A 27,064-nucleotide genomic window follows, 5' to 3' on the forward strand; every position below is an offset into this window, starting at 1 on the left:
CCTTGACTGCTTGTAAACAGAAGCTCACACGTGACAGCGCGCGGCCGCATTGTCTGCTCGCGGACAAAGAACTGCACAGTTCACGATTATTGTTGTTACCGAGCGCCGGCGTCGGGCAGGTGAGCTGGCAGGTGCCATGACAACTGACGTTATATGCCCCGAAATGAAGCCGACTCTCCCGCTGCGTTTACACCGCGACGTCCGGTGAACTTCTTCATGTCTGGATCCCGAACCCGACGCTCCGGACGGATAACGACGTTAGCTGCGCTTTCGCCCGCTCGCACACAGCTGGGTAAACAAAGCTGGAAATCCTTTGTTTCACCGTTTTATTTTTCCCCGGTTTGTTCGTTTCTGCTCCGGCGGATTTCACTTTTCTAGCTGGCCCCGACCGTTAGCTGGCTAGCTGAAGCCTTTAGCGTCGACATCCGAATTGATTTTTTTTTTTTTTGCTAGCTAACCGTTAATCTACTCGTCTTTTTTTACTGGCTGGATGAGATGTCATTCACCATGGAGGACAACTTGGAGTCCGGATGGGTGTCCGTCCGACCCCGGGTCTTCGACGAAAAAGAGAGGCACAAATTTGCTTTTATTGTGGCCTGGAACGACATCGAGGGGAAGTTCGCCATAACCTGCCACAACAGAACCGTGCAGAGACGGGCCAATTTCCTTGACCCGCTCCTCGACTGTAGCCCCGCCGCCACTGCGCCTCCAGCCCCCGGTGCCTCGGTGGCAGAAAAACACACGTCGAGAAAAGATGAAGTCTGCCAAGCGGGCAAAGTTAGACCACACTCCGTCCCCAAAGGAAAACCCACAACGGATATGAAGGGTTTAAAAGTCGGGGGTTCACAGACTTTAGAGTGTATCAGCCATACATCGGGATCCTGGGATATTGTGACACCCAAGGTTATAGATATCGAGATCCTGGACCCCGTGGATGCCCTCCTGTCTCCGGATGATTCAGACCCAGGGGACCGTGAGAACAGCGGCCGCGAGGACTTCAGCTGGGCCGGGCTGTTCTCCTTTCAGGACCTGAGGGCAGCCCACCTCCAGCTGTGCGCCGTCAACTCGGACCTAGAGCCATGTTTACCGTCTTTCCCGGAGGAGCAGTACGGAGTGTGGACAGTGCTCTTCGGTGCACCCGGGATGTCACCGCGGGAGACGGAGGCCCTGTGCTACCAGCTGCAGGTGTACCTGGGTCATGCCCTGGACACCTGCGGCTGGAAGATCCTCTCACAGGTGCTTTTCTCCGAGAGCGACGACACGGAGGAGTACTACGAGAGCCTGAGTGAGCTGAGGCAGAAAGGCTACGAAGATGCGCTGGAGAGGACCAAGAGACGCATGCAAGAGGTGAAATTAATCATCTTTATTCATGTAGTTTGAAGAGAAGATGTTTGGTGTATGAACCAAGGATGTGAAGTCTTTGGTAAATGATTTTTAGTGAGTTTATAAAACCACATATACACTCTTTACAAACACGTATTTCAGTTTCCCCAAAAAACATTAAAAACATTAGTTTAAAAATGTTTTTGCATATGATTTTAGCAAAAAATGACTAGAAAATCTGCAGTACTGTTTTTCTAGACCTCTGACCTTGTGCAAAACTCATGTATGCACCATAAATGAATAATGTTTTTATTGTAAGATGCATCCATCCATTCATTCATCCATTTTTTTTGCTACTCAGCAGTTGGTCAGATAAAACAAGACAGCTGAAGATGTCACTTTGGGATGTGAGAAACTATAAATGGCACATATTATAGATTGAATATTATTGTCTAACAAATAATTTGCAGATTAATCAACAATGTAAATACAAATAAGTTGTAGCAAGGAGTATTGATAAAAAAATGTGATATGGATTTAAAAATACAACAATTCAAGGCTGGTTCTGCTGGTTTACATTACATACATATACCTTTTCATACTTTGTCCAGTGTGATCATGAAACAGGTGTTAAATTACTTTCTAATGTGATTAAAATGTCTTAAATGTAACTTGGTGGCAGCAGAAACCCTGAGACTGGTCCCATACAGAATGTAGTTTCCAGAGTATAATTATCCCTCATGGTCGGCTCATTCTCCTCCTCTTCCTTTGACCCCCCCAACCCCCCCACCCCTCCTCCTGTGATAAACCATCTGTTGCTGCACGTTCACAGGCCTGTAATATGAGCGGGTCTGGCCAGACATCACACTCCAGTTGGCTGAGCAGTTTGAAGGGAGTTGCACAGAAACATGGGAGAACAATTAGAGGTGGAGTCCCAGAAATGACGTGTCACCACCACAGCTGTTGAGGCTGTTCCAGTGTTAGTCCACATAGCTGAAGACATATAAGTAGCTCAACAAGCATGTGAGATGCTGCCTTATATTTTCATTTTTGTTTGTAGCACATGTGTCATATGTTACCTGGTTGTTAGATCAGACAAGATGAGTGAGCGACAAACCCGACTAGAGCATTGTGGACACTGCTATGAAGTCTAAATAAAACCAAGGTCATGACCAGTGTGTGTTTGAGAGGAGACAAAGCCTCAGCCAAAGTCTTTCACCTTCTTTGTTGCGTTGTTCGACAGATTGACACACAAAGCACAAACAGCTGGGGAAGGGCTCGGTCCAACCAGGAAGAAATTATTTTAATGACATAATGTCTCACTCACACACTCAGAGGCCACTTTATTAGGTACGCCGGTAAAATCTGATGCAATCCAACAAAACAGCTCAGCCAGAAAGTTCATTTTTTGTTCACGTCTGATTGACAGTCAGGGAAATATTATGTATATGTTTATTACTGACCATTCTAAGTAAATGAGGACTGTACAGGTGTACCTAATAAAATGACTTGGCCGGTGAATGTAACAGAGCTCTTCTTGCACACATCTTTTAAAGGAGATTGTGACCGTTTTGTTCCGCTCAGTTTTATCAAAATTACACACAGATTTGGCTGAATTCAGTGTAGAAAATGTAGGATCTTGCGGTTAGTCAGTGGGGAGTTTCCTGGATTGTTTTTGCGGCTGGGAAAATATGTCAAAACAAAGAAGATAAGAGAGGTCAAGTAATGTGACTGTCTGCATGTGAGGACGTCACAGTGGTGTTGAAAATGGCTCAAATCATAAACGGTAGTAAAGCTCAGATGAGTCAATTAATCTATTTGTTTATTAGCAGAAAATTATTCAGTTGTTTCTCAAATGTGAGGATTTGCTGTTTTTTGTTTTGAACTGTTGGTCAGACAAAGAAAAAGCAATTTGAAGATGTCTTCTTGGGCTCTGGGAAGTGATGATGTCCAATTGTCGTTATTATCTACAAAATGATTAGTTGATTAACTGTAAATGGAAAATAATTATTAGCTGCAGCCTTGGAAAGCAGCAGAGACAAAACCGTCTTCATGTCCCGTAAAAGGCAGTTGGTTTTGAAGTGTGTTTTTTAATATTTGGTCCATGCTCTTTACATAAATGGAAGAACAAACTCCAAATTAGAAACACATCATAATATAATGCAAACCAGCTCAACCGCTAACAACTACAGCCTCTGAAGTTACCACAGGCTTTAATCAACACCACTCTGCCATGGTGTCAACAACAACAACAACAGAGCTAGTGTTTATTACAAGGCAGTTTTATTAGATTGCACGTGCTTCCATTTTCCCAGTCACTAAGTCCATGCTTGATAAACCTTGACTGTAGGTAATGTAATAAGCAGAGCGCTGACCTGGACCCAGTGGTTAGGAGGCCAGAGTCGAGCACGTGGAGAGAAGAAGAAAAGGAGGACACATGAATGTTTTACTTCTAAATGAGAGTTTTACTATATTTCACCTTTAAGTTACAGTTACAGCAATGATAGCCGTTAAAGCAAAACAGCCCAAAATGTCCTGGTTTCATATAAGAGTTAACTGAATATCTGTTAATGGAATAAAACAAGCTATCTAAAGCACCTCATGTGCTGTGGGAAGTCATCCAGAGCCTGGCCTGGTTGTTTGGTGTGCACGGAGCAGGTGGAGAATCACTGCTGTGCCCTCACCACAGCCTTTCACATGATGCAGCCTCACTCTCCAGACCCCGTGATGTGTGATGATAACTGGGCCAAATATGCAGAAGGACTGAGTGTGGACAACACTCATCAGATGTGGGGCAAACATCTGTCAATCATTCACCGCAGACTTACAATATTTTCCTTATCTGTGGTCTGTTGTTAAAGAAAAACAGGTTACCTACAGTAAATCTGACACGTTGTAAGCTAATAGTTACACGTTAATGGCTCTGCTCTTTTCTTTGTTGTAATGATAATGTAAAATCTATGAAAACTGATGAAACATTAACTAAACTGATGCCTTGCACCTCAGTGTTTGCTATCAAACATAAGGGTGTGAGTGCAATCTAAACCTGGCATTTAAAAGCTGCCAATTAACATTAATTATTGCAGTAATTATTTTCATCATAGGTTAATCTGTTGACTCTAAGTGAACAATTGGTTCTTGTAGTCAGTGTCTTGCATGCAGGAGAAATGTGCAGGTGTAAAGACCTGAGTGACTTTGACAGGAGCCAGATCGTTATGGTAACACGCGGTCACGCGAGGTCAGAGCACCTCGAGGCTGGTGGTGTCCTCCTGGTCAGCAGTGGTGGGTGTCTGCTGACAGTGATCTGAGGAAGGACAAACCACGTCTGGTCTGAGCCGACAGAAGGTTTACTGTGGCACAAGTCGCAGAAAATGTTCATGATGTTTAAGGGAGGAATGAACAAACACTTCATCACACCCTGCTGCGTCTGTACTGCCGCAGACTGGTCACAGTGCTCATGCTGATCATCATCAGTGTAACCACTGTACACAATCAAACCACATTAGTCTAAACGATTTGTGGCTGCAGGTCTGAGTTCATTTGATTCAAAGGTGGTGACAGCTCTGCAGAGAACCTTGTCATTGAGTTGTATTTCTGAGGGAGATTTCCCTTTTTAGACTTTGCTTTGTTTTTTCGCGGCTCTTAAATAGCGTTCAGCTTCAAATGAGCTTTTAAACAGAGCGTCTGCTCAGATCCCAGTCGAGGCGTGTTCCTCCTGTCAGATATTTCAGACAGACAGAGAGAAGTACTCCAACGAGACAGAGCAGATTTAGCACCGACAAACTGGAAGAGTCGGTCCTGATGACAGGGCTGAAACTCATATCGCTCAGAACGTCCTGTAATTATGTTCTCATTACACATTGGCGTTCTTTCTGTATGTAGAACAGCTAAATTTAGAACAAGAACATTTATTTTTTTTGATCACATCTTTCAAGTAAGTTTGAAGTGAGAGATAAGTACATTTAATGTTAAACTCACTCCTTTATTTTGCCAATTTTTAAATTCAAGATCAAGTTCAGTATGAGACCAAATTTGCTGCTTTTATTAAATTAAATACTAATAAAAGTCAGGGCCATGAAATCACCAGGAAGTAAAGTAACAAAAATTGTACGATAAAAATGAATTGATTCATCCTTTAGTGTAGGAAATGTCAAAAATTTGTAAAATAAAAGAATCCCACTCACAATTTCTCTGAGACCAAGATGACGTCCTCAGATTCCTTTTATTTTTGTTGAACCAGCAGTTCAAACCTGAAAGATTTTCAGTCTAAAAGCATCAAATCATCATAATGGAGGAGCAGAGATTAGTGAACGTTGTGCATTCTTCCTTTAAAAAAATCAAAAATTACTGAAACAAGTAAACGTTTATCAAAATAGTTGCAGAATCATTTTGTGTTGATCAACCCATCGATTCAGCAGCTCATCGTTTCTGCTCTATAATAATAATATGAAAGATAAAGTATGTAAAATATTAAGAGGCAGTTCAAAGTAAACGGTGTCTAGGAGTCTGTATGTTGCCTTTGGCTGTAGACTGGATCTCTGGATGGTCGTTTCCTGACAACATTCAGTAACAAATGTTTGATTGGAAACTATTATTTTGTGAAACGATAACAGGATTCCACTGAAAATCAATACATTTTTTTTTAAATTACCCTCCCACTACACTGAGCCTGCGGAGACTCAACATTATCAGTTAATCTGCTGATTATGTTCTTGATATCATTCAGTTTCTAAAATGTCTGAAGAAGATAAAAAATTTCCCATCACAGATTCTTGACTCATTGAAGTTGCTTATTTTTTCCTTCCATCAGCCCAGAACTTGAAAATATTCAGTTTATAATCACTTACGACAAAGAAAAGCAGAAATCCTCCCAGTTTGGGAATGTTTGGCATTTTTGTTTTTGTTTAATTGAGTAATAGTTTTATTCTTTTTAACGATAAGATGTGTAATCCTGCTGCCTTTTAAGTGCCGGCTCAGCAGCTCTCACACTGAGCAGTCTCAGGCCCTCTGGCTCTCATCAACAAATAGATTTGACTATGTAAATAAAGTTACAGCGGGAAATGAGAGTGTTGCATTATTTAAAAAGAACTGCTGTGTCTTCAAAGGAAGCAGTGAAAGACAAGAAAAGGCCCGTCCAGTGTCAGTGATTTTATTCTGAAATTCTCCAGTTCTTCTGTCTCTAAAAGTTTTGTTTGAATCCAACTTTATAAGTTAAAAAAAAAAAGTCTCATAAACAGCAAAGCTCTTCTTCGCTGGTGCCCAGGCAGGAGCCGGCTCATTTAGCCCGGGGGTTTTCCTGCCTGGCTGCGACTGCAGGGGCAGGGGAGTCGGTGCACAGTTGGTCAGTGGTTACCACGGAGACGCAGGCCCAAGGTAAACAGTAGGAGCAGTGTTCGAGCTGAATCGTGCAGTGTCTACCCCAGATCCCAACGTGGAGGGCTTCGGAAAAGCAGCCTGCAGTTCATATAAGAGTCTCTATTCATATCTATAGAGAGAAGAGCACTTTATCCAGCGGAGATTGGGTGGTGGTACATTTCAATATTATCTGAGGCAGAAGTGAAGGAGGAGTATTGTGCCGTGTAAATCGGAGCCACTGGTTTCTGAGAGCCGGGATGTGAATTGTGTTTGTGTGTACAATAGCTGTTTTGATAGCGTTTATCTCAGGAACAACGAACAGTCTGTGGACGGCTGGACATATGGTATGAATCAGCAACAGTTGGGGCCAATTTATTCTCATTGTACTGCGCTCCAACAATGTACTTTATGGTATCACTCCTGACCACACACACCAGTGAGGCTCTCTCACACTCTTATACTCTCGATTTCTTTTCCCCCTTGAGCTTTAAAAGAGCTTTTGTTTGGGACACATTGTAATTGTGAAATAGTCAGAACCCCACTACACACTAAAGCTCAGTTTGGCCAGTAAACTTAGCAACAATAGCATCATACTCTTTTTTAAAATTTTTTTAATTTATAATTAATCTTTTTAAATAAGCTGTATTGCTGTACACTTGACAATAAAGTTTGTCATTTTGAAATGGAATCAGCTGCTCAGTTGGATGTTTGAAGGAGAAGTCTGATCATATTTATCCCACAAACATGAACTTCCTGTGTAGCCATGTGCCATTTACCTCCATTGTTGTCCAGAAACTTTTAAAAACGCATCAGTGCACACTTGGTGACATGTCCGTTCATCACCATGACTACGGGCACTGTAGTTTTGAGTCGTGCTGCTGTTAATACTCTTTAGATCATTAAATATGCAGCTGAAAGTAGTCCCCAACAAATGAACGATTTACTTCTGCGTGAGTGGAAAAACTGCGACCAACAATTCCTTTCATTATCAATTAGTCTGATTACTTTCTCAATTAATTGTTTAATTGTGTTGGAAAATCCCTTTATAATCTCCTTTAACCCAAGTTGACGTCTTCAGGTGTCTTGTTTTGTCTGATCAACAGACCAAACAATATTCAGTTTACTGTCACAGAAGTTTCAGAAAACCAGCAAATATTGACATGAGAAGATGGAGCCAGTGAAAGACCAACTGACAATTAATCAATGAATTGTTTCAGCTTTACTACAAACTGCAGTCGGTCAACTACAGTTTAAATTTTAGGTGTTCAGTAAGAATCGCAGGTGTGGTGCCACCAGACTGAGACAATGTTGGTAGAACTGAAACGATAATCAATCAATCAGTCAATCAATCAATCGTTTCAGTCATTTTTTAAGCAATAATAGTGAAACTATCAAATATTTGCCGATTCCAGTGAGAATTTGCTGCTTTTCTTAAACTGTATATTTTGAATGTTTTAGACATTTTAAGTCGTCGCCTTCTGCTCTGTGAAGCTGTGATCGACATTGTTTGACAATTTTTTAATGTTTAGTAGACTAAATGATTAATTGATAGATCGAAAAAAAAATAATTGCAGATTAAACGATGATGAAATTACTCATTGATCGCAGCCCTAAGTGTTGGTTTTGGTCTTTCCTTGAAGTGGACTATATTGCACCGTGTGGATCTTTTCATGCACCAGTTTCCCAGCTCCATCTTTTCCTCTCTGTGTGTGTTTCGTCCCAGGTGCTGGACAAGCACAAAGCCATGGACAGCATGGTGGAGCTGCTGCAGGTTTACCCTGAGGAGGACGAGGCGTACGGAGAGCTGCTGGAGGCAACAACTCAGCTATACCACTACCTGCTGCAGCCGTTCAGGGACATGAGGGAGCTGGCAATGTTGCGCAGACAGCAGATTAAGGTAACACACACACATGCACACACACACACACACACACACACACAGTCAGATACAAATACCATCTGTTTTAGGGCTTGATTTAAGTAGGTTTAGACCTCGCTGTGGCCGGCTAACTGGTCTGTCCTGGAACACACTTTGACTTGTGTCAGGCTGCCTCTTCACCACAGTGAACTCCACCAGTTACAATGCTGTCGTTGTGGTTCGGCGGTTTTAAAAGCCAGGGTCAGTGCTGGGAAATGAGCCCTGAACCACTGCATGGTAAAGTCCTTCACTGAGCCCGCCCCTCTAAGCCCACTGTAATGACATTAGCATTAGATGCTGAGGCTACATGCGGCTGTGATGGTGTAGTGGCCGATCTGTGCTACCCTGTAGCTTTGCATTCGGGGGCTGTGGAGGGCAGAGGATCAGCCAGAGAGGCTTTTTCTCCCCAGCCCAGAGCGGCTTAACAACCAGCATAAGTATTATTACAGCAGCCACTAAACCACTCAGTAATTCTGCAGCCTCAGCACACTCTTCTGTTTTCCACATTCTTCCTCCACTCCATCTTTGTTGTTTTTCTTCATTAGAGGCTTGAAAAGGGAAGTAAATCCACGGGCTAATCTCCACTGTCTCACAGAGCTGGGTTTGGTGTGAACACACGCCCGGTCGGGTCAATAGGTCACAGTTCTACTTTGCTCAGCAGCCCAGCAGGAGGACGTGACATACAGTCACATTAAAGGGATTTCTGAACAAATGCAACAAATTTTCTAACTACAAATATTCATTTCACACCGTAAAACAGCAGTAAATCCAACAACAAAACCAGACTGAAGATTCATTACATTGGCATCATTTATCAATGTTACCAGGTCACCCAGACCTCACAGAAACATACATAGCCAGTTCAACTAGTTGGAAATGCCACTTCTTTGTGCTGGTTTATAGACGTGCATACCTTGAACAGCAGTGGCTAATGAAGTACAGTATGCAGGTGTGTTTGTGCTCAGACCTGATAGAGATTGTCTGACGTACAGAGCGGCTTCACTGCTGCCAGCAAAAAGCTGTGCAAATGACATCAACTGTAGATGATGATGATCATTACTGTGACACAATCTACAGCCTGAGAACAGATTGGTTTCCACTATGAAAGAAACAAAATTTACTACAACAAGGGCTACAACAAGTTTTTTTTTTAGCTTGTATTTGTTTCCATTTTGGCAAATTGGCACCATTAAAAGATGCCAAATTAGCTATTAGCACTTCATGTTTGCAGTGTTTCCATGGACGTCCAGACAACTGTCACTGGATGACTGTGATTCATAAGAAAACTTGATGATTCTCAGGCAAAATTTGGAGGTTTTTAAGATTTATGGACGGGATCAGGGGTAATATCCTGATGATATCCTTGTATCATGTCTGTGTGATCCTGTTTCACTCTGCGTAGACGTTTTGCTATGATTGATGCAAACCGCTGCCAAACTTGGCCAAAGTCCGGTTCTTGTTACCCTTAGTTAGATGTTATGTTAACTGGACACATGCTGTCCACGTCTCTGTCCCCGTCTTTCTTTCTCTCAGTCATTCACCCTCTGTGGTGTTGTGAGTACTTTCCCTTCTCTGAGCTACATTCCTCACACAGCATGCTCCTCCAGCATCGTGTCACTGACTGCTAAGCATTATGATGATGTTCGGGCTCTTGGGTGGGTGTTGATTTAAGTAAGTAGCACTTTTTCTTGAGTCTGGTGATCTTATATATTATTGTTATTATCAATGAATCCCATGAAGGGACAAAAAAACAACAGTGAATTGATTTTACTAACAAGTGTGAACCCAAAGCCTCATTGATCTTATTCCTCTGAGCCGTAGAGCTCCATTGACACAAACACAAACAGGAAATGACACAACAACACTGTCAAGATGCAACTCAGGTATCTCACTGCCAATTAAACTTCACAAATACAAACTATCCTAAAGAGCACTGAATTCAGCTTCCTTAAATCAAGGCCTTTAGAAGGTATTTACAAAAATATGAAATATTTTCTCTCGCTTTTATTTTTGTTTCCGTCCATCACTGAAGATATTTAATTTACTATTGTAAAAGACCGAATGTTTGACACTTTTGCTTTTAATAGTTTCAGATTTCTTTTTGATTAACTAATCGATCAATCGTTGAAGATATGAAAATAATAAGTTACTTTTAATTGGGTAATCCATCCATTTACAGCTGCTTATCCAGATCCAGGTCGCATCAATTTAATTCATTTTATCATCAGGAATGATTGTTGTATACAGCTGGGAGGCACTGAATATGCACTCACTTATTTTGTTACTTTTCCAGCGTGAACACGCTACATACTAAAAAAAACAAATTGTGTGGATTTGGGACAAGATATAAACACTTTTATTTGTTTCTTGTGGGTCCAATAAGGTTATAGAACTCAAAACAAGAAGTGTTTCTCTCCTGATGTTTCTTTAACCTGCAGACTTATCATCTGGCTTGTTTTTGACACGCTTGTATGCCTCTTTCTGAGAATCTGAACTCAGTACGATGAAGTTTCCAGCTTTACCACCTGCTCCCCTCAGGGCGACCCAACAGCTGAAAACAAAGCTGTATGCAAATGAGACCTTGATGCCGGCAGAGGCGGTTGGTTTCTCCTAAACTGACGAGTCAGGGGATCATGAGAGAGATTCTCTCCGTTGTGAAGAGAGGGCGTTGGGAATGAGGACACAGGATACTGTAATTTACATGCAGTTTGCATCTGACTTGATGTCGCAAAAGGTGAGGTGAAAAAGATGAGAGCAGAAGCTGAGGATCAGTTGCTTGCCCATTACACCACGGTGCCTCGAGCTGCAAGATAAACTGTTCTAATAAAGTGGAGTTCAGGTTCAATCATGTCGACCATGTCGGCTTCAAACTGAAAAATATCTTTACATCAGGAGTTTATAGTGTTTTATAGCTTTGGTATTGTGTTCACAGAGGCTGCACAGGATGAGTTTTACAGTTCAATAGGGCAACAGCTAATGGTTATTTTTATTATTGATTGATCTGCTGAGTATTTTCTCAATTCAATGGTTCATCAATCAATCGTTTGGTTGATTAAATGTCAGAATATAGTGAAAAAGGTTCTTCCAGACATGCCTTGATGCGTGGTGAAGTTTGACACAAATTGAAGTCTGACCAAGAAAAAAAAAAGGAATCTGAAGATATTTATAAAAATACACAATATTTATTGTGAAAATAAAGTATATTCTATCACATCAGCCCCGATTGTTCACTACAAAAATAAACATTAAGGCTATATAGGCCTTCAGATAAGATGAAAAACTGACAATTACGTGCGCTCTAAAACTATATGTATTTTTGACTTTGTTGCTTTAACTGTCCCGACTTCTCAGACTTTAAGAACTGAGTGTGTGAGAAATTAATCGATTAGCAATAGTTGCCAATTATTTCTCTGTTGATCAACTATTCGACTAACCGTTGCAGCTCAGCACGGTGATCATTCAGCTGTATGTTTTTTTCCACTCGACTCATTTGTAAACATCTCATTTCAACTGAATCGGTGAGCGACGCAGCAGATGGACAGATGAATGAATGATCACCTGAAAGAATCGACAACAAAGGGTGTCGAGTGTTTTGGTGAATGGTGCATTGTGGGAAAGCCCTATTACATGTCAGAGCGGTGTGGCGCAGGTGTCCTGTTGCCTGGAAGGTCAGAGTCCAGCCATGAATTAAAAATGTGATTTCTCTGTCTGAGATAGTTTTGTAACTCAGTGAGCTCCAGTTACCGTTTCACATCCACTGTAGCGTCACATGGCAACGGTTGTCACGGTGATCCCTGAAACACCTGCTGTGTTCACGTGCATCATGTAGCATAATAAGCAAATTAAGTGATTTGATGAGCTGGATTAGAGTAAACCGTCGGGCTGGATGGATCCCATGATTCAATCTGATTCTGATTCACAAAGTTCAGAGTCAATTTATTTAGATTCAGTTCAATTCTAGATGATTCAGTCCAGGTGATAAAAAACAGTGTTGTGTAAAACAATGTTCAGTATTTATCCTGGAACTTAAATTCTGCAACATTAAACAAGTGAGCATCACTGTTGTTTCCTTGGATATAAAAATGTGTAAAATGCACATTATAGAATAAATTGTAAACAAACTTCCTGGTTATAAAACTGTGGATTTATTTTCCTCATGTATTCAGTTTGTCTGTAACTAACTATTATTATCAGTATTGATTAAACTGCAGATTATTTTCTTTTTCATTATCTTTCTATAAAATGTCTGAAAATACTGAAAAATACCGGTTACAATTTTCTAAGGCCCAAAATGTCGTCATCAGACGTCTTGTTTTTGTGCGACCAGCAATCCAAACCGAAGGTGTCGAGTTTACTTTGATGTAGGACAAAGAAAAGCTGGAACCAGAAAACTTGTGGCATTTATGCTTGAAAAATGGCTGAAATGAGCAACCAATTATTGCCAATTGACTAATCAGTTAATCAACTGACTGAAAAAGCTCTAGACGTGATTCAGAAAAACTACATTTACATCATCTGTAGAAATTGATGGTGTAATTACAGCCAAAACAGTTGATTAATTGATTAGTTGGTGAAAAGAAAAATAAGCGGCAACTTGTTTGATGATCGATTAATCGTTTGTGTCTTTTAAGCAAAAATGCAAAAAAAAAAAAAATGTTTTGTTGACAATAAGAAAAATACAGAATATTTAAAAACTTTCTGCCAGTTGTCTCAACCTTTAACTCAGTCGACCCCTAGCTGCAGTTTCCTGATTAAAAACTGCAGAGTATCTAACACTGTGTTACTCACAAAAAGGCATTTATGTGCTATTTTGACCATATGAGATAAGGAGACAGTATCCATGCTCTAATCCCACCACTTCACCGCGGGAACCTGCGTCACTTCTATTTTCAGTGAGTCCGTCACGTCTGTGTTTTGTCACCGACAGCTGTGAACCAGAGGTGATAAAGGAAGTCGCTCAGTTACCTCAGTAACCTCCGCTGCCTCCAGAGGAGCGGTAACAAAACAAGTTGGTGGATGACTTCAAAACAGATACCACACTTCATTATGTAGTTTCACAGACATCCTAACATTCACAGAGCCTTTAACGCACCGTGCAGATCAAATACACAATGACTGTGGAGGATACGCGGCTCACAATCAGCATGTAGACGAAAAGCAGTGAGCTCATCTCTCCTCAGTCTGTCTCACTGTGTGATTAGTGGTGATGCATGAATGGACTTGTGCTGTGTCATTCAAGAGGCAGAGATTAGGTCAGGTGACCAGGTCACACCAGGAGGCAACAGTTGAGAGGGAAAGTGCTTCAGCAGGTGACATATCAGAGATGATGGAGTTGATACAGGTGGAGATGACTCTCTCTGTGATACTCCGTCATGTCGTCCTGCCGTTATTATTCGCCCTGGTGTTTGAACGTGATATTTAGTCTCACCTGGGCAAACGTCCAGTTCTTATGGAAACGTCACTTTGCCTGTTCGTAGAGCAGCTTTAGAGGTTTATGTTAAACCAACTCACTTTAATTAGTTTTGCTTCTTTCTGCATTTTGGTGAAATAGAGATTTATTTCAGTCTGCAAAAAATAGCAAAAAACAAAAAAGCAGTTGCTCCCAACAACAACAGAAGAGAGAAAACCAGACCAGTGCAGCTGTCCTCTTTATAAAACACAAACGTGTTTGACATGTATGACGTATAACACAGTGAAGTTGCATTGTGGGTAATGTAGGCACCAAGTTTTAACAAGGAAGAAGAATGTGTGTAAGAAAAAAAGTTCAGCTGCATCAAATTTGATCGTCTTTGTTTTTAACTGTCGTGAGTTTTACAGTGTTGCGAGTGCTCTGTGAAATGTATATTCCCCAAGACACGTAGTTTTTCTTTACCTACTTTAATTCACTTTTGACTTGATATGTGATATTTATGTTTTTAAGAACGAGTTTAGAGGCTTTTATTTAATAAACGGTGGATTAACGGTGGTCCAAAAATTGGATTTGTTTAATATTATATTCCCCTGTACTTCCTGACAGTATGTGACATGTTGGAGCGTATGTGAACGTTTACTGGAAAACAGATGATGCATTTTACCAGTCGTGTGCATAGCTGCATTCTGCTTTGCATAAAACCAGTCTGACACAGTGACAGTCAGGGGCCAGTTTGACACAGAGATGTTTGTGCTGTAGTTTGATTTGTCACAGGGGTCAGCGGGGACAAAGTAAACTTCGACAACAACATGCAAAAGGAAAAGTTCTGCAGCAGATGTTTTTAAAAGCCCCCAGTGTCACAGACAGTGTGACATGTCGCCAGGTCTGATTGATCTGCTGAGGTTAAATCTCTCTTCCATTTGTCTCAGTGTGGGTGTTAACGACAGGACTGTTGTCAGATGTGTTCACATGTAGGTGCAGCTCTTAACTTGTGTAGGTCCTGTGCTGTATTCTTTCTGCTGAAGGATACCTGAACTGTGAGATCATGGCTGAAAGGGACCCAGTTAAATTTTTACTTTTAATATCTTCTTTCTCTTCCTGCTTCTCTCATTCCTGAAGTTAGTTTTTTTTTTTCCTGTCTGGTCTCTGATGTAATCTCTCCTCCCCCACTCGCTCCCGGTTTCACCCCAAAAACCACTCCCTGTTCTTGTGCCTCACGTGCAGACACACACACACACACACACACACACACACACATACACACACACACACACACACTCACACACACACACACTCACACTCACAGTACAAAGCGCTGAGTATGCTGGCTAACATAAATCAGGGCCTTTGAGGTTTGTTGGTGATTACTATGCTCTTGTTTACGTTCGAGCACCTACACACATCTGTTTTACATTGAGATATTAATATATGAGCGTATGTGCACGAGGGCCCTCACAGGGAGTTTGGTCTGTGTACATTTTGTTCCTGGGGGTTGTATTTCTCAGTCGACTCCCAGGACAGGACTCCACGTGGCACAGCTTTTTCTCTGTTTCTCACTCTCTTCACATGGCCTGACACGAGCAGCTGAGCTGAGACACAAACTCTGGTTGACATGTGACGTTCTGCCACAGGATGAAAACTCCTTCCTCTGTTTCTTTTTCATTTTGTTTTACAGTTACTTTTTTTTTTTTTTTTCATCTTTTAAACCAGCCCAGTAGGACACTGGGTTAGTGTCACTGTAAACATAAACATGCACAGACATGCCTGTGGCCACTGCTCACTGTTACCGCCATCTGCTGTAACCGGCTGGTATTACAGAGCGCTGCATCACTGAGCCTCACCAGGGGGTTTCAGACTCTGAGGTGAGAGAGACAGGGGCATGTTAGATCTAAAAACAAAGCTCATGGAGGCAGTGAAGGTGCTGAAACTGTTAGTACCTGTTTACAGAATAACACAGCTTCTTCTCAGAGTCCGAGCTCGGTTTAATGTGAAAACACAGGCGTGATGCACATAAAACCTGTTTGCATAAATTTGTGAAAATTACATTTATTTATTTTTGAAGTGAAAAGAAATGAATACCTCACCTGCAGCAAACTGCCTTTAAAAATAGCTTTTCTTCAAATGTTAATATACTGTTTCGTGGAAAAAAGAAAGTGATTGCAGAATATGCACAAATTAGGGCACCCTACCAACGCTGATTGTTCTCTTTTCCGTTGCTAACAAAAGCCTGATGTTAGTGGGTTTTTCGACCAGTGGAAAAGGGGCTTAATTCAGTGCTAAGTAATCCCCCCACCCCTGGCAAATACCACAGCTTGCAAACGCCTACGGTTGTGTGTCAGTTTATTTTATTTAACCTTCATTTTACCAGATTTGTTCTGCTGCAGAAACCAGCCTGTTTTCACCTTCACTGCAGGACGTCTGCCTCCAGAACATTTAGTGTTATCCGTTCTTCCCTCTGTGCAGTGTTTCCTGTGACACACCGCCGCACAGCAGAATATTTCCACTCTCATGTTTAACGGTTGCCAAAGAGGGTGGGGAGGTTACTAAGTACTGATTTAGTAGGATACCCAAACTTCGGTACATGCCACATGAAATAAAAACTAACATTAACATTTGAAGAAAGGCCACATTTTCACTTTTCACTGTGTAATTTTCCCGGCAGGTAGAAATACAGCTGTATTTTTAGATTCACTGACACTGAGGATGATCTGCAATCGTCCGTAAATCTACTTAGAAATCAGAGAAGAAAAGATTCTCCTTAAAGCTGCAAAACTTGTCTGTAAATCACCGTTTTTAAGGTCAAAGTCATCCAGTGATACTTGTCTGTACGTCCATGGACACACTGCAAACAGGAGCCTCTCAGTTATTTCAGCAAACTTTTAATGGTGCAGGTTGGATGTAAACAATTCCAGGCCCACAGTGATAAACTCACTGAATCCATGGCAACGTCATACTCGCTGTCTGAATCCCCTGAACCTGTCTGTGATTATTTGCACAGAATAACAGGACCGACAAAATTAATTTATATAAACTGTTGTCATGTGACACATCACATGCAGTATAGTGTATATGTAGTATAATATTTAGAAACCCCTGCTCCACACCGACTGAACTTTGTTACCTGTGCTGATGCAAATCCTGATCAGCTGACCTACCTTAACGACCTGCTGTAACCCCGTCAGATCTCCCTGGAGACAGAGCGCCTGGGTCCTCGTCGCGTGGACGGCCTGAGGAAGGAGGATGAGGAGTGGCAGAAGAAGGCTCACGCCGCCGTTCTCTCCATACAGGACCTGACCGTCAAGTTCTTTGAAACCACGACCCGGGCTCAGAAAGGTAAACACAGACTGGAGGCATTTCCTGTCTTTATGAAGCAGCGTGGGGCTTCGTCTCTGCTACGACCTTTGACCCTTTGAATTGAGTTGTTTACTCCATAACAAGGTGCAGTTAACAAACCGTGCAGACCTCATTTTAAACCAACATTCATCTCTGACCTCTCACATACTAGAGTGAGAGTCCCTCTCTCTCCAAAAGTATTTTAATCCCCAAACCATCTCAGCTATGCAGAGAAACATGTCAGCCGACGGCTGTTTAGGCTTCACTGAAGGTTTCACTGAGCTGCACTTTGCACACTCTGCTGTTCAATCGATTAATCGATCAGTCTAGAACAGCAGTTCCCAACCTTTTCCAGCTCGTGGCTCCACTTGAAAATCTCAAAAATACTGACGGCCCACATTTGACCTCGGAACAATACAGCACCGAAATCACATGCGCTTTCTTCTTTAATGATAATCAAAGAATGAATTTAATTCTTCCTGTTGCTAAAAAAAGGAAAATATAGTGAAAAATGTCCATCACAGTTTCCTAGAGTCCAAGCTGACGTCTTCAAATGTCTCGTTGTGTTTCACCGACAGTCTAACAGTCAGAGATATTCAGTTTATAATGATATAAAACAGAGAAATCCTCACGACACCTGAGAATTTGGGCATTTTTCCTTTTTGAAAAAGACTCAAGATGATGACTTGGTATCAGAATAGTAGCCAATTAATTTTGGGTTCATCCACTAATCGACAGATCGATCGCTCTAGTCCATTTCTGAGAATCTGTGTATGTGTTGCAGCTCTGTATGAGCGTATGCGCGCCGACCAGAGGAAGTTTGGTAAGTCGGCGTGGGCCGCAGCCGTCGAGCGCATGGAGCGGCTGCAGTACGCCGTCTCCAGAGAAACTCTCCAGCTGATGAGGGCCAAAGAAATCTGCCTGGAACAGAGGAAACACGGCCTGAAGGAGGAGGTAACACACGACACACTGATGCCTCTCACTGATGTAGACGAAGACGTGTGTGTGTGTGTGTGTGTGTGTGTGTGTGTGTGTCAGTGTCTGGTGTGATTTTAAAGAGCCGGTGATGCTCAGTGAGGTTGTCAGAAGTGAGACGAGTTGAGTGAGTTAAGGGGGGAAAAAAGTGAGATAATGGCTGTTAGAAAAGTGACCTCATGACTCAGACATCCTGTAATGGAGTCAATAACATCCTGGTGCACAGCAGTGGAAATGACTCATTGGGAATGACTGTTGGGGTCAAATGTTTGTTTTACATGTGAAAATCACGAACTGCAATATACCTGCTTTAAACTGAAGTGCTGCAGCTCAGGAGAGAGGAAAACTGCCTCAGGTTCAGTTTCCACTGGGACACGTGTTAAAAACAGATGCACAGTCGGGTATCGCTGCAAACCACGGTGGAAAATCACCCAGGCTGCAGCGAGCACACACACCCTTTACCCTGTGGAAGAGTAATAATGTGATCCTGTGGCTGTGGATTTAGATGCAGAGTCTGCAGGGTGGGGAGGACGCCATGCTGCGTCTGGACCAGCTGGAGGCGCTGTACTACGAGTTACAGCTGCAGCTGTACGACATCCAGGCCGAGGTGCTGCGCTGTGAGGAGCTGCTGCTCACTGCTCAGCTGCAGAGTCTGCGCAGACAGATGACAGGTGAGCAGCTGCTTTGTTTTTGTGACTGTAGTGTTCAAGAACCAGCTACCAAAGATATGTTGTAAAGGTTTCCATCAACAAGTTTTTCATCAGAGAACATGTTCCACATCAACTCTTTAAAAACCAAATTTAAGTGAATTTTTCAGGTTATTTATTTATTTGACAGAGAAAATGCAATTTAACACAGTTTCAAAACAAGGCATGAAACTAATGTGTTGCACAACAAGTTCATAACTGTTGCAAATGCTAATTCTAATTAGCTATTGCTAATTCTCGACTCCTGTCCCGACATAAAAAAATGTTTGTTTTGTGTTAATGTTAAAGATTAACATTGGACAATATATGCTGTTCAAAATCCAGTAGCATTGACATTAAATGATATCTCTGAATTAGGGCTGAAACTAATGATTATTTTCATTATCAACTCATCTGCTGATTTACTTTTTGGGTTACATTTTTCCATTCATAGTGATTTTCTTTATTAAATCTACTTTTTTTTTGTCTTTTAAAATACCTTTTTGTTTTTTTTTAAAAAGTGAGATTGACATTTTCTGTCTCTCCTTGTCTTTATTCTGCTTGTTTTGATTCACAGTTTAAAACCCAAAGATTCACTTAACTGTCAAGTGGCAAAGAGGAGCAGGAAATCTTTAAATCTGAGAAGCTGAAATCAGATATTTTAATATTTTTGCTTGAAAAATAAAAAAACATCTGATTTCAGTTTCTCAACTTTCAAAATAGTTGCCAATAAATCTTCTGTTGATCAAATAATTATTGCAGCTCTACTGTGAATCTTTATTTTTTACAAAACGAGTCTCAAACAGCTGAAGTTTCTAAAAAGCTGCTGCATCAAATGATTTATTGATTTTACTACTTTATGCTCCTTCAGATAAAAAGACAGTAAGAAAACATTTAATTTAAACTCAAACAGCAGCAGCTAAATAAAACTTATTATATAGATAATATAATAAAATAAAACACCAGCACCAGCGTCGCTCATTAACAGGTCGTATCTCCTGTATGAGGCGGCGTTTTGATGCATCTGTCCTGATGTTGTCTCAGAGCGACAGGACGAGGTGGTGTACTACGACGCCTTTGAGAGCCCTGACGCCATGAAGGGAGTAGAAGACCCTGCGACGCCGCCATCCCCCCTCAGAGACGAAGAGCTGGGCGTCCTGCAGCAGAGGACACGGCAGCTCGAGGCCCGCCGCGGCCGCATCACCGCCAAAAAAGTCTACCTCAAAAACAAGAAGGTAAATGCTGACCATCAATGACGAGGTCGGGTTTTGGCGGCTCTTTGAAGACAGCTCTGGGAAAGTGCAGCAGACTTATGTTTTTTCTTGTTTGTTTGTTTTCTTTCATAGGAAATCTGTATCGTCAATCACAACCAGAAGATTCAGCAGCGCCAAGGTGACGGCAGTTCTCTTCAGACACTGCAACAGGTGAGACCCAAAGATTTATTAGTCTGTAGCTGCATCTGACAAACTGTATGGACCATATATGAGCTTTTCCATATTTACTACACTGTTAAATACAATAAAGAGGGTTTAAAAGCTCTGTCAAGCAGCAGGAGGACGGGGTTTTTAAGGATACTCGCCCCAGAGTCGAGCCACGAGTTGCTTTCTTGAGGTGGACACAAGGTGACGCGTGATGGGAGCCATGTCTGGTTGTTGTTATAGAAACGCTTTGTTCAGCTGCCAGAGGAAATGTTTACCACAAGGATGTTTAACTGGGACAGAGAGAGAGGTCACTGCAGTGTTGTCTCTTTCTGACTTGTGTTTCATTTTCAGAGTAATAATAAAAAAAGATGAAAGTTTTCTGAGGAATAATGGTAAAGCTGAGAAATCAGATCCAAATCAAAGACGGTGGAGGTTCTTGTTCACTCAGTTGAGACCTGGTAGTGAACATCTGGAAGACAGATGTGACAGATGTTCCTGAAAAGAAGCTTTGTTTGTTTATTTACCAATGATCTTGGTGTTGAGGATGAATTTCATGTTGTATTTTCTTGCACCAGTGACCTGAGGAATCATCTGCTTGAAGTTTGATTAGCTCTTGCTTGTTGGGAGGATGTATGTTGGATTTACTCTTGATTTCTTTATAATCTAATTTGCCAATCGATCATTTTGTTTGCTGTTGTTTGGAAGCAGACCAAGGCCCCAGTTTTCAAGTGGTCTGAGTCCGGTGGTTTCGTCCACACTGGAGCTGGATTGACTGTTTTCACAGCAGCTAAATCAAACCGCACTGAGAGTTAGTTTGTACCGAAACCGAACAGTTTGGACGTGAAAGCACCTTTTAAATAAACATATCAATCCATCAGTAACTTGAAGAATTAGTAACTCTGCAGAACCTAAAAATAATTACATCACATCTTCTCTGTTTCGTGATAAGGGAGAAGCTGAAGACGATGATGAAGCCAAACGAAACGCCAGAGTGAGTCAGGAGAGGCAGAGGACTCTGGACAGACTTCGCAGCCTCAAACAGGTGAGAACTCAGACGCCCACAGACCAGAGTTCAATCGGTCTCTTCTGATGACGACCACTTCTCTCTGAATCCACATTCACTTTGTCTCCCCCCCTCCTCCCCCCACAGCGTTACCCAGGTCAGGTGACCCTGAAGTCCAGCCGGCTGCGTCTCAGTCAGACTCACAGTCGGAGGAGGGCGGGACAGCAGCCCATCACCCAGGCAGCCAGCGTTCAGACCGACTGTATCTCCGACCTCCCACAGCTCTCTGCCCCTCCCCCACCCGACGCCTGCAGCTGCGACAGCGTCTCTCTACCAACCATTGACCTACAGAATCTCGACTCCTTGCCTCCCTTCCTCTCGCTGCCTCCCCTCTCAGCTTCCCCGTCTGTTCTGTCACTGGGTCCTCCTCCTCCTCCACCCCCTCCTCCTCCTCCTCCCCCGCCTCCCCCGCCCCCTCCACTGCCCCCTGCCTCAGAGGACCAGCAGCAGGGTGAGGACGGGGAGAAGAACCCCACAGGAAGCCCGGCGCTGCAACGCACATGCGAGTCCGAATCCTCCTCGCTGCCCCTGGCTCCATTTTCCCCTCGGTTCTTCGACAGCAGTCAGCTGCTGACGGCGAGGAAGAAGCTGAGGAAGACGTCCTCGCTGGACTCCTCACAGTGGAGGAGAGGTGAGGAGGAAACTCACCGTCCTTATTTTATCATATCAAATTAAAAGTGTTTGATTTAAACTAATATTCCTTAAGATTTCAGTCCTGTACTAAACGGTCTAACGCAGTTTAAGGTTAACCGTGGCGTCGGTGTGTGTGTTTGCAGCGAGCTCCCCAATGGATGAAGTGCTGGCCTCTCTGAAACGGGGCAGTTTCCACCTGAGGAAGGCCGAGCTGCGAGTCCTGGCCCCCGACCCGGACGACGACAGCAACAACATCCTGGCTCAGATCAGGCAGGGCGTCCGGCTGAGGAAGGTCCGGACCCGGCCGGAGCAGCAGCGTCACGCCAAGAGCTTCCCGCACTCCGCCGACGCTCTGACCCGCAGCATCCACGAGGCTCTGAGGAGAATCAAAGAGGCTTCACCAGAATCCGAGTCTGAGGACGAAGGCCTGCCGTGCACTGACTGGGAAAACTAGTCGAGAAGAATTTTTTAAAAAACTTCAGCGGACAAGCCGGGGTCGAATCTCCTGGAGATTCCTCGGTGCAATTCATTGGTTGTTTTAGTTTTTTTTTTTATATCAGACAATGGCTCGGATTTTTTTCATACTTCTGCATGTTGTTTGTAAAGACGGACCACTAGTCTTTGTTTTTAATTTTATTTTTTTTTAATGTGGCATTCTTGTTGAGGATACAACCTCTAACCTCTCACATCGGAGCCGTTCTGTACTGTAGCTCGCTGTGATGGGTTTGTTTCAGGAAGTGAGTGTTTAGTTTTTACGTTTCTCTCACTCTTAGTGACACAGGAAGAATTCAGACTGTCTCTACTGAACACAATCTGTACACTCTCTATATTTCATTTCATAAAGATGAATGCAGGACACTTCCTGCTTACTTAAAGGAATAATTTGATACTTTGGGAAATGCAATTACTGAATGTGGCTTCATATTTTGCATATAGAAATAAAAAAAATAAGCATATTTCCCAAAATGTTGAACTATTCCTTTCATTTTCTACTTGGAGTTGTGGAGCTGCCACAGGATTTAGAGTTGCACAGTTTGGATTTTGGCTCATTTTCATCCTCTGGTGGAAGGAAAACCAAAACCAGCATTGACTTGTACATTTGGAGAATCAGCCATTCATGTTTTAGCATTTTCACTTTACAAACAATGAATAGATACGAATAGAAACAGATGTATGTAAAGGAAAATATGATGTAACAAGAGGAAAGATATTTAAAAAAAAAAAAAAGAAAAAAATCATATCGTCTAGTTGAGAGGTTTTCAGACTGTGAGGCCTCCACATGGAGAAACTGAAGCGGCCACAGTTAACATCAGAAATCGCTCCTCCTTCTCCGAGCCAGATCTGAACTCACAGTTTACCGTGCTGTAGCTGATAGAACTGCAGAGTATAGATGAGAAAGTTCATGTTAGGATGTGATCCAAATAAACCTCTTACCTCCAGCCCACACAGGATCACACTGAGGCTCGGCCCAGCTGGATCAGAAACACAAAGTAAACTTAAATATTTGCTCATTCTGTGAGTTTATAAGAAGCTGGGAGCTTTACTTTAACTTCGTGAGGAGCAGCCTGAAGACAGACGCTGTATTTCCAGAGATAAAGATATAAACCAACAGTGGGAACCTTAGCATGAAAACAGCTGTAGTTCTTCATATAAAACCTTACCCGTTGACTTGTGCATCTTCTGCTTTTCATCTTCTAAAGATGCCGTTAACACCAGGTCAGTATTTTGAGTAAATATATAAAACATTTATATTTCAGAGCCTATTGAAATATAAGTGATTACTTGAATCTAGATTTCTCTGATGGGCTGTTTTTACTGTCACTTTCTGAATTGAAAAAATGGGCAAATGGATAAACAGTAATATGACCTCTGATCAATACTGAGCTCCACTGTTAAATTAGACCCAATTAGACCCAGTAACACATGACAAACGGTGGTCATGAACATTTTTTTTCCCCCCAGATATTATGATTAGAGCTCTAATGATTACTTAAATTGATCGAGGGAAGAGTGATCTGCAATTATTTTAATAATCGATTTATTAAGTTGTTTTTTCAAGCAAAGACTCAGATTCTTTTCTGGTCGCAGCTTCTCAAAAGCAACGATTTGCTGCTTTTTTTTCTGTTTTATAACATTGAAACTAAATATTATGTATCATAATATAATACAGTTTTTTGGTTGGTCTGACATTAACTTGGGCTTTAGGAAATTGACGGGCAATTTTCTCTATTTTATAAACAAAATCAATCAATTAATTGAAAAAATCTGTCACAAGATCTTTAACAAATAAAGAGGAAGTGGGGAAATGTTTACGATTTACAAATACCCCTATTTAGTGTTTAACAGCAGCTTCCTCACTCTTTAAAAGGCTTTAAACACATATAAACAGATGTGCAGCAGTGTGGACTCATGATAAAGGGACGTTTTTACATGCAGCACATTGACGCCTGTTTGTTCAGCTGAAAACTTTACTGCCCTCTGCTGGTGACAGACGCAGCTCCTGCTCTACACGCCTGACAACATTTGGGTCATATTTGATGTTTGTTTATTTTTTTTATTTACCCGAGTCTCTCTCTCTTCTCTCTCTCTCTCTCTCTCTCTCTTTATGTTTCCACTGCCTTGTTTTTGTTTTCCTTAATGAAGTTGTTGTTTTGAGTTTGTCGTGTACGTGTGATTTTATACCTTATGATGTATGAACAGTGTCAAACCCGTCTGTAACTGAAAAACTAAACTCACATTCTCCTGTATTTAATAAGTCATGCACCGAATATCACGGCTTCATTTAAAGGAACAGTTCAACATTTGGAGAAATTTAAACATTTTTTCTCTTTGTCGATGAGAAGCTCAGCATTAAGACTGGAAACAGGAAGTCTCAGTCAGTCTCCAAATAATAACGGATTTCAGCTCTATTGCCAATGCAAATTAATTTATTATACTTAATTAAATTGCTTTATTTTAATGGGTGTAACTGTAAATAGTGTCCCTATAGTGTATTTACATTTAGATAGGGTCGCAAATTGTCATAGCTGTTCACCAAATTTACCCTGGAACAGAAAGAGTCACAAATATTATCAGATGTGGACGGATCTGACTCTCTCCTATTTGTTTGATCTTTTACACATCACTATTGAAGCCCATTTCTGTCCGAAAAATGTTTAACTTTTTATCTCATAATTTTGATTTACCACAATTTATCATGATTTATGTTCTTTTCTGATGCAAATCTTTTATACATTGTTGATCCTGATTAAAACATTAGAATTTTACTTTCCACACTCAGGTAAAACCACAACTTGTTGGTTTTGTACAGATTAGATACAACATGTTAATTACTGATCTTTACAGATGCTGGTAGGTGGATTTCGTTACCAGGCAAGTTGTTTCCCTCTGTTTCCAGTCTTAATGCTATGCTAAGCTAACAGGCTGCTAGTGGTATTGATCTTCTCATCCAGCTCCACATAAAGGTGAAAAAGTTTATTTCTCTTAATGTTAAACTTGCTGAAAACACAGAGTTACAGCTATCAAACAAATAAACTGCTGCCTAGTTAAAATCGCCATGACACTGAACAATTTCTCACGCAGTGCGACACATTCCTGTGATTTGTCTGTAAAACACAGATGTTTACTGATATTAAACATTTTTTTAGATCAGGTGTAACTGTAACCTTGGCAACAGATATTTGACTTTGCTCAGTAACTCCCTCCCTTCTCTCAGTCTTTTTCTATTTGGCTTTCATGTGTTTTTTTTAACCTCTTTGTTTGTTTAACATTTGTAGAATTCAAATTGTGACTCGTAGATTTTCCCTCCTCCCTGAACATGACACTAGTTTGACCTGTGACCTTTATGACCTTATGCATGTGACCGGTTTGAGGACGAACCCATCACAACGTAAGTGCAATAATGAAGATGACAAAGTCATTTTATGAATTATACTGTAAGAAAATGTAAATCATGGAAAATATATCCGCATGCCTAAATGTATTGAAGTATTTATTGAAACTTCATATTTTAAAGAATTTTTAAAGCATACAAATGTAAATGTACTTTATAAGGTTTTTTTTTTGTCACTTTCTGTTTCCTATCATGACATTCCTCTCTGCTTTCTATATCCTACTTATTATATATATTTTTTGTCCTTTCAAAATAAAAATAAGCACCAAAATGTCTTTTAATGTTATTTCATTAAATCACACAGGTCATGTCAGTTTTCAGGATTTCGCAGAACACAAGTTACATTTTACTTTACCACTATTTTATTTAGCATTTATAAACTTTTAATAGTTTTTATACAAGTTAGTTCCGACCAAGTAATTTGACTGGATCAGAGGCATTCCATGATAAGAATATAACGGCGCCGGGACTTTTAACTACATGTATCACTCCGCTCCACAGGCGTTTCATTAGCCGTTATACAACAGTTAGTTCCGACCAAGTAATTTGACTGGATCAGAGGCATTCCATGATAAGAATATAACGGCGCCGGGACTTTTAACTACATGTATCACTCCGCTTCACAGGTGTTCCATTAACCGTTAATCGGCGTTACATTAACGGCCGTTATCTAGCTTAGATTGTAACAAACCTTTAAAAGATTAAAATATTTCCAGAAATAACATTTGAGTTAAACGATGTCTGGTCGTCAGAAGAGGATGAAGGAGAGAAGACTGGATACTTCAGCCCACACCAGAGGTACCGTGTAGCCTGGACATTTTGCTAAGCTAATCTCATAATGTACCTACACTTGACACAACATGGCACCACTGTTATTTGGCAATATTGCATTTGATTTTCTGTTCAACACAAGCTGCGATATTATCAAAATACATCATCATGTCAGCTGTCTGTCATATCATTTGATAAATTCTCTTGTTAAGATATTGTATTGTTCAGCAAACTTCGACAACATTGTTTTGAACAAATCACTATCAAAGACTGATTTTGTAATG

At 41.4% G+C, this 27,064-nt stretch overlaps 1 protein-coding gene across 1 annotated transcript; it reads left to right on the forward strand.

Moving 5' to 3' along the window:
- Nucleotides 1-26,280, forward strand: jmy (junction mediating and regulatory protein, p53 cofactor). The gene is made up of 10 exons (XM_023422347.2): nucleotides 1-1,347; nucleotides 8,402-8,575; nucleotides 17,189-17,339; nucleotides 18,124-18,293; nucleotides 18,820-18,985; nucleotides 20,045-20,235; nucleotides 20,347-20,424; nucleotides 21,371-21,463; nucleotides 21,572-22,115; nucleotides 22,261-26,280. Exons 1-10 carry the CDS (start codon nucleotides 496-498, stop codon nucleotides 22,569-22,571), a joined length of 2,730 nt encoding a protein of 909 aa, XP_023278115.1. The 5' UTR covers nucleotides 1-495; the 3' UTR covers nucleotides 22,572-26,280.
- The last annotated feature ends 784 nt before the right edge of the window (nucleotides 26,281-27,064 follow it).

Source organism: Seriola lalandi, unplaced genomic scaffold (genome assembly GCF_002814215.2).
Source record: "Seriola lalandi dorsalis isolate HSWRI2012SDOR001 ecotype SW California unplaced genomic scaffold, Sedor1 jcf7180002054680, whole genome shotgun sequence".
Lineage (NCBI taxonomy): Eukaryota > Metazoa > Chordata > Actinopteri > Carangiformes > Carangidae > Seriola > Seriola lalandi.

Excerpts from the sequence above, each read along its gene's own strand:
- jmy (XM_023422347.2), top strand. The coding sequence starts at position 496 with ATGTCATTCACCATGGAGGACAACTTGGAGTCCGGATGGGTGTCCGTC. Across the intron at positions 18,294-18,819 it reads AACACGGCCTGAAGGAGGAG|ATGCAGAGTCTGCAGGGTGG; the intron begins GTAACACACGAC and ends CTGTGGATTTAG. Across the intron at positions 20,425-21,370 it reads CTCTTCAGACACTGCAACAG|GGAGAAGCTGAAGACGATGA; the intron begins GTGAGACCCAAA and ends TTTCGTGATAAG.